Source organism: Cnephaeus nilssonii (assembly GCF_951640355.1).
Source record: "Cnephaeus nilssonii genome assembly, chromosome: 6".
NCBI lineage: Eukaryota > Metazoa > Chordata > Mammalia > Chiroptera > Vespertilionidae > Cnephaeus > Cnephaeus nilssonii.
Window position 1 is genome coordinate 80,972,903 of NC_137077.1, and position 8,350 is coordinate 80,981,252.

General features: G+C 46.1%; 1 protein-coding gene across 1 annotated transcript; it reads left to right on the top strand.

Moving 5' to 3' along the window:
• Nucleotides 1-3,349: 3,349 nt before the first annotated feature.
• On the top strand, nucleotides 3,350-6,808 carry LOC307101097 (RNA polymerase-associated protein CTR9 homolog; the record flags this gene model as incomplete). The annotated part of the gene is given in 8 exon segments (XM_079773802.1): nucleotides 3,350-4,852; nucleotides 4,856-5,107; nucleotides 5,111-5,883; nucleotides 5,885-6,224; nucleotides 6,227-6,460; nucleotides 6,462-6,604; nucleotides 6,606-6,729; nucleotides 6,731-6,808. Coding segments are annotated over 8 exon segments (3,447 nt in total), but the record flags the coding sequence as incomplete, so codon positions are not given.
• Between the last annotated feature and the right edge of the window lie 1,542 nt (nucleotides 6,809-8,350).

Genomic DNA, 8,350 nt, shown 5'->3' on the forward strand with positions numbered 1-8,350 from the left:
ATCTAAAGAAGGAGCTAATGAAAAATTCAGGATTTGAGCTCAGATGTATCTGACTATGAAATTTGTTTATTCCACTAGACTATTCTCTCTCATAACATGTTACCAGTTTATTGGTGAACACTCATTTTTAAACATTTATTTGCATAATAATAACTGTCATATATTGAGCACTGACTTTAGCTTGTCAGATTAACTTCATGGTGTAAAAACAGACATGTAAATGAAAAATTGCAATAATATCTGAAAAATGATGTATATTTAAACAGTTGATTCCAAGAGGCTCATGCTGTGAAAAGCATGAGGAAACTTGAGTTCGACTAAGAAAGAGCAGATTCAAATAATCCATCTCATAATCACTCTCTCCTGTGCCCATTGGGTGGAATGCTAGGTAGAGTGGCATATATTATTTACATTAGTTTCTCTTTCTCTCCTGCGGTGTTACCGGATGGCCATTGGGTAGATTTGTATATTACACTTCTATTATTATAGATTGATTTAAGTATCTGTAGATGCGAGATTTTTCTAGATTATTTTGGTAGATCCAATGTGATCACAGGGATCCTTACAAGAGAGAAACAGGAGAGTCAGAAGCAAAATGGAGATTAACAGTGGAAGCAGACAGAACAGACTGGCTGGTGACCAAGGGGAGGGATAGGGGTGATTGGATAAAGAAGGTGAAGGAATTAGTTAACGAACATATATACATATACCCAATGGACACAGACATTAGTTTGGTAAAGGCTAAGAGAGGGAGAGGGGTGGCGGGATGAGGGGCAGGTGGTCAAAGGGTGGGGGACACCTGCAATAATGTCAACATTAAAATTTGTTAATAAATAAACAAACAATAAAAGCAGAGTTTGCTGCTGTGTACTTTGAAATGGAGGAAGGGATCAAGAGTTAAGAAACCGGGCAGCCTCCAAAAGCTAGAAAAGACTAGGATTCTCCCCAGAGCCTCCAGAAGGAATATAGCCTTAGAAACACCTTGATTTTAGACTTTTGACCTCCAGTACTGTGAGAGAATAATTTCTTTAAACCACTAAATTTGTGGTAATTTCTTTAAACCACTAAATTTGCAGCAGCAATAAAAAACTTATAGTGATTTTATTCTATACTCCTTGAGAAGAGTTCAAAATTCAGATCTGTTTATTTCCAGGAGTCCGTTCCTTTCCAAAGATGATGCTTTTCCCCCACTTGTATTATCCGTCTCTCTTGGGCAGTGCTGTGTAAACATTCACATATCCAAATATTCAATCCTTCTTTTAAAAAAATCCATCAGCAGGGGGGCGGGGCTAAGTGGAAGTAGACAAAGGCCAGGAAAATGGGGACATCTGGAATAGTGTCAACAATAAAAATAAAGTTTAAAAATATCTACCAGGGAGATTAAAAATGGTAGCAGAGTAAATGGATGCTGCACAGACATGCTTCCAGGAGCAAAGTGGAATTACAACTAAAATACAGAAAAATTTCTTGAATAATCAACAGAAGACTTGCAGGAGAGAACCCTGATACCTGAGGACTGAAAGTGGAGACCACATGAGACTGGTAGGAGGGGTGGAGGCAAGAAAGGGCTGGCCAGGTGCCCACAGACAGCAACTGACGTTCCTGAGAGATATCTCAGCTGTGGGGGATTGCCACTGAGAACTCTGGGGTCTAACCCCCAAGTTGGGCCTCCAGCAGAGAGCACCAGAACTGAGAAGGGTACCACATAACATCTGGCTGTGAAAAGCAGCAGGGTTGCTGTCTGTCAGGGAGAGACTGCTGGAAATTCAGGCACAAAATTCCCTGTGGAGCCACCCACCTTGTGCTGTGATAGAGGGAGGGAAGAGTGAACTGGAGCTGTTTGAGCAGAAGCCAGGACTGGGGACTCAGGGGATAGAGCTCAGAAGGCAGACACCCCCAGTTTCCTGTGCTAAGCCATTCCCTCATGCAGCGGAGGACATCTTTCCCACATAGACATTTGCTTTGCCTGGGTGGAAGACAGTTGACCTACCCTGTTGGGAAATACCTTGCCCTGAGGCCACTTAAGAGACTAAATATAACCATTAGCCTCCAGGCAGAAGCAAACTGCTCCGCCCTGTTGAAAAATCTTTCGCCACACCTTAGGACAATTGCCTGGAGCCATTCAAGTGGGAATCCTATCAGTCTGTAGGCAGAGGCAGTCTCTGGAGGCTTTGAGTCTTTGCTAATCTAATTAGTCAGAAACAGCATTTGACACTGTCCTGCACTAGAGATGGAGAGGCGCAGAGGATCTACCTAATACATAGTCACAAACCCAAACAGACAGCCAAAATGAGGAGGCGAAGAAATAACCCCCAAGATTCTTCTCTGGTTTAATCAAAACATTGAGTACTGACTAATGGAATAATGTCTATAACTTAATTAAAATGGTAATTAAAACATATTTGATCAAAATTTATAATTTTATCAAAACTGTGATTACAGGTTTAATCAAATTCTTCAACAGTTTTATTAAAGTCACAAAATCTATTCTCATATGCTTCAAAGAACTAAAAAATAATAAGCACAAAAAATACATGAACTGCCCTGGCCGGTTTGGCTCAGTGGATGGAGCATCGGCCTGTGGACTGAAGGGTCCCGGGTTCGGTTCTGGTTGAGGGCATGTACCTTGGTTGCGGGCACGTCTCCAGTGGGGGGTGTGCAGGAGGCAGCTGATCGATGTTTCTCTCTCATCGATGTTTCTAACTCTAGCCCTCTCCCTTCCTCTCTGTAAAAAAAATCAATAAAATATATTTAAAAAAATACATGAACTATCACAATGATTACAGAATCCATGTAATATTTATATTAAAATGATCACAAAGGTGACTTGTTTATTATAGCTGAAGAAAATGAGATTGGCCACGCCCACGCCACAGAGGCCAGTCCCGAGCTCGCAGGATTGGATTAAAAGCCTTGCCTGGAGGTCACAGGTCAGTCAGGGGCAGGGCCCGAACCTGTGCCTCATTGGTCGCTCCGCTGGGCGGGGCGGGGCTGGCGGCTCCGCCCTCCCATATATATTCTGGCCCGCGCCCGTGGGTAGCTCAGATTCAGAAGCGGCTGGCTGGTGGAAGGGCGCACCAGTGAAGGAGAGCTTTGGGATCTGTGGTCCAATAGGCCCTGCTGCCAGGCGTGCTTCTGGGACCGGGGGCCGGATGCCGTCTGCTGCTCATTGGTTAAGCGGCTGACGGGAAGGAGAAACCTGAGCTCCGGCGGCTCCGCAGCGCGGCGGTGGGGACGACCAGACCCCGGACTGCTGTGGACCTCCGGAAGGCAGCAGACGCCAGGAGCACCGGCTGCTGAGCCGTGAGGCAGGGCGCCCGCTCGCCTTTCAATCTCATCATGTCGCTCCATCGAGATTCCCCTCCGGGACACTGACGAGGTCATTGAACTTGACTTCCATCAGTTACTGGAGGGGGATGAAGTTATCAGTATTTTGAAGCAGGAACACACACAACTGCACTTATGGATTGCTTTGGCGTTGGAATACTACAAACAAGGAAAAACAGAGGAGTTTGTAAAGTTGTTGGAAGCAGCACGCAGAGATGGCAATTTGGACCATAGAGACCATGAAAAAGACCAGATGACTTGCTTGGATACATTGGCGGCCTACTATGTACAACAGGCTCGGAAAAAAAAGAATAAAGACAATAAGAAAGATCTTATTACACAGGCAACCCTGTTGTATACAATGGCTGATAAAATCATTATATATGATCAGAACCATTTATTGGGAAGAGCCTGTTTCTGCCTGCTTGAAGGTGACAAAATGGATCAGGCTGATGCACAGTTTCATTTTGTACTCAACCAGTCTCCAAATAATATTCCAGCCCTCCTTGGTAAAGCTTGCATTTCATTCAACAAGAAGGATTACAGGGGAGCTCTTGCTTACTGTAAGAAAGCATTGTGTACTAACCCACGATGTTCAGTGGAAGTTCGTTTAGGAATGGGCCATTGCTTTGTGAAACTTAACAAACTGGAGAAAGCTCGTCTGGCATTCAGCAGAGCGCTGGAACTTAATTCCAAATGTGTGGGAGCATTGGTCGGACTGGCTGTTCTAGAGCTCAACGATAAAGAGGCTGATTCCATCAAAAATGGTGTCCAGCTTCTTTCTAGAGCTTATACCATTGAACCTAGCAACCCTATGGTATTGAACCACTTGGCAAATCACTTTTTCTTCAAAAAGGATTACAGTAAAGTCCAGCACTTGGCCCTCCATGCATTCCCTTACACAGAAGTGGAGGCTATGCAAGCAGAAAGTTGCTACCAGCTGGCTATATCATTCCATGTTCAGGAAGATTATGACCAAGCTTTCCAGTACTACTATCAAGCCACACAGTTTGCCTCATCCTCTTTTGTGCTGCCATTTTTTGGCATGGGACAAATGTATGTTTATCGAGGTGACAAAGAAAATGCATCTCAGTGCTTTGAGAAAGTTTTGAAAGCTTATCCTAATAATTATGAAGCTATGAAAATTCTTGGCTCTCTGTATGCTGCCTCAGAAGATCGAGAAAAACGAGACATTGCCAAGGGCCATTTGAAGAAGGTCACAGAGCAGTATCCTGATGATGTTGAAGCTTGGATTGAACTGGCACAAATCTTACAACAGACCAATATGCAGGGTGCCCTCTCAGCCTATGGAACAGCAACACGGATCCTTCAGGAAAACGTACAGGCCAATGCACCCGCAGAGATTCTAAATAATGTGGGTGCCCTCCATTTTAGACTTGGAAATCTAGGGGAGGCAAAGAAATATCTTTTGGCATCACTGGATCGTGCAAAGCCTGACGCTGAACATGATGAACATTATTTTAATGCCTTTTCTGTCACAACATCCTACAATTTAGCCAGGCTGTAGGAGGCGATGTGTGAATTCCACGAAGCAGAAAAACTGTCTAAGAACATCTTACGGGAACATCCTAACTATGTGGCTTGCTATCTGCGCCTAGGAGCCATGGCTCGAGATAAAGGAAACTTTTATGAGGCTTCAGATTGGTTTAAGGAAGCACTTCAGATTAATCAGGACCATCCAGATGCTTGGTCTTTGATTGGCAATCTTCATTTGGCGAAACAAGAATGGGGTCCAGGCCAGAAGAAATTTGAGAGGGTATGAAGACAACCGTCTACACAGAGTGACACGTACTCTATGCTGGCCCTTGGCAACGTCTGGCTCCAAACTTTGCATCAGCCTACACGAGAAAGAGAAAAAGAAAAGCGCCATCAAGATGGTGCTCTGGCCATCTACAATCAAGTACTCAGAAATGATGCAAAGAATCTGTATGCTGCTAATGGAATAGGAGCTGTTTGGGCCCACAAAGGATATTTCTGTGAAGTTCGTGACGTATTTGCGCAAGTAAGAGAAGCAACAGCAGATATCAGTGATGTGTGGCTGACCCTAGCACACATCTGTGTGGAACAGAAGCCATATACCAGTGCTGTCCAGATGTATAAAAACTGCCTCAGAGAGTTCTATAAGCACCAGAACACTGACGTTGTGTTCTGTTTGGCCCGGGCCCTCTTCGAGTGTGGCAAGTTGCAGGAATGCAAACAGACTTTGCTGAAGGCTCTACATGTGGCACCCAGTGATACAGTTCTTATGTTTAACGTGGCCTTGGTCCTGCAAAGGTTAGCTGCCTCTGTCCTGAAAAATGAGAAGAGTAATCTGAAGGAAGTACTTAACGCTGAGAAAGAACTGGAGCTTGCACATAGATACTTCAGTCACTTGGGTAAAGTGGGAGATAAGATGAGATTCGATTTGGCCCTTGCTGCCACAGAAGCCAGGCAGTGCTCTGACTTACTGAGCCAGGCCCAATACCATGGGGCCCGGGCACGCAAACTGGATGAGGAAGAGAGGGAATTGTGGGCCAAAGAAGAGCAAGAAAAAGAACTTAAGGCAGAAACTTCTTAAAGAGCAGGAAGAGAAACGTCTGAGAGAGAAGGAAGAGCAAAAGAAACTTTTAGAACAGCGGGCCCAGTATGTTGAGAAGACCAAAAATATTCTAATGTTTACTGGAGAGACTGAAGCAGCAAAAGAAAAGAAAAGAAAAGAAAAGAGGCAGGGTGGTGGATGGTGTTCTAAGAAGGGAGAGCTGGATGAATTTGTCAATGATGACACCGATGAAGACCTGCCAGTGTCCAAAAAGAAGAAGAGAAGAAAGGGCAGTGGTAGTGATCAAGAAGGCGAAGAAGAGGAGGGTGGAGAGAGAAAGAAGAAAAAGAGGAGAAGAAAAAGAGAAAGAAGAAAAAGGGAGAAGAAGGATCTGATGATGAAGAAACAGAAAATGGCCCCAAACCGAAAAAGCGCCGCCCACCAAGAGCAGAGAAGAAGAAGGCGCCCAAGCCAGACCGTCTGCCTCCTTCAATGAAGGGAAAAATAAAATCCAAAGCCATAATATCATCAAGTGATGATTCTTCAGATGAAGATAAACTGAACATTGCGGATGAAGGACATACCCGCAACAGCAAACAGCGACTGGGACGAGGGTGAGCCGCGGAAGGACCAAGCCTCTTCTGAGGGCGATTCCGATGAGAACCAGAACAGGGCTGGCAGTGAGGCGGCATCCCCGAGGGCCCCAGGACAGCGGTCAGGTGAGGATTCAGCAGCGCCCAGCCGCCCAGGAAGAGGAGGCCCTCGGGGTCGAACAGTGGGACAATGAACCTCTGCGGTCTGGGAGGAGCCCCTCGATTCGGAGAGAGGATCTGATAAACGAGGGTTCCAGCCGAGGTTCCGGAAAACGAGTCGGAACCAGAGGGATCCAACAACGAGGCCTCGGATCGGGGCTCAGAACATGGGTCAGATGATAGCGACTAGGTTTTATTTCATAAATAAGCATCTCTGGAGGGAACTTTTTAAGTATATGAAGCTGTGATAAACGTGTTTCAAATGTTTAGTCAAACAGTTGTGAAGTTTTTCCTAAGGCAATATGTTTTATCTGTTTGTATATTGCTAAGCCCCAAGCGACATTTCCTGTGTTAGAGTCCAATATTTGTATCTCTTGTGCAAGTGAAGAATGTGACTATTCTTCATGATGGTACAGTCCCACCTATCGTATGTGAAAACTGCAGTAAAGATAAACCCGAAGCTGAACCATTCCTGCAAGGTTTGACTGAAACTGGCAGTCTCATGCTCTGTGTTAAGCAGCATCCAGTTTTGACTTTTATTGCAATCTTTTACCAAGTGGTGCAAGAAAGTTGACATTAATGTCTTTGTTCATTTTAATCTTAGATTAAGAATATTTTTATTTTCTGGAGGAAGAGGTACCTACTGTATAATTGCACCAAAGTACAAATGAAAGGAAGGTTTTCTTCAGTAGTGTAATACTGTAGCGATGTAGATAAAAATCACAAACCTATATATAATTCATTAGGTTGAGTAAGATGTGGAAAATGCTTTTTTGTTAATAGAATGCAGAGCTACCTAAGCTGCATAATAAAATTCTTTACAAACTTAAAAAAATATATATCTACCAGCAAGCATATTTATTTTATGTCAAGTTAGTATAATATAATTCAGGTGGGTATGTATATCCAACATGATTTGCCCAAGAAGAGAACAGGATTCCAATCTTGTAAGATGTGCGCAGGAGTATTTTCATAAAAATATGAATATTTTGGGGGGTGACCAGGCCTGCAGGGGAGGGCAGTTGGGGGGACCAGGCCTGCAGTGGAGGACAGTTGGGGGGGACCCAGGCATGCAGGGGGGGGGGCAGTTAGGGGTGACCAGGCCAGCAGAGGAGGGCAGTTGGGGGTGACCAGGCCAGCAGAGGAGGGCAGTTGGGGGAGGCCAGGCCAGCAAGGGAGGGCAGTTGGGGGGGACCCAGGCCTGCAGGGGAGGGCAGTTGGGAGGGACCTGGTCAGCAGGGAAGGGCAGTTGTGGGTGATCAGGCAAGCAGGGAGGGAAGTTAGGGGTGACTGGGCTGGCAGAGGAGGGCAGTTGGGGGAGGCCATTTCAGCAGGGGCAGGCAGTTGGGGGGGACCAGGACTGCAGGGGAGGGCATTTGGGGGAGGGGCCAGGCCTGCAGGGGAGAGAAGTTGGGGGGGGGGACCAAGCCTGCAGGGGAGGGCAGTTGTGGGGGACCAGGTCAGCAGGGGAGGGCAGTTGGGGGGGACTGGGCCTGCAGGGTAGAGCAGTTGTGGGGGATCAGGCCTGTAGGGAAGGGCAGTTGTGGGCGATCAGGCAAGCAGGGAGAGCAGTTAGGGGTGACTGGGCTGGTAGGGGAGAGCAGTTGGGGGGAACCCAGACCTGCAGGGGAGAGCAGTTAGGGGTGACCAGGCTACAGGGGAAGACAGTTGGAAGGTACTGGGCCTGCAGGGGAGGGCAGTTGCGGGGAACCAGGTCTGCAGGGGAGGGCAG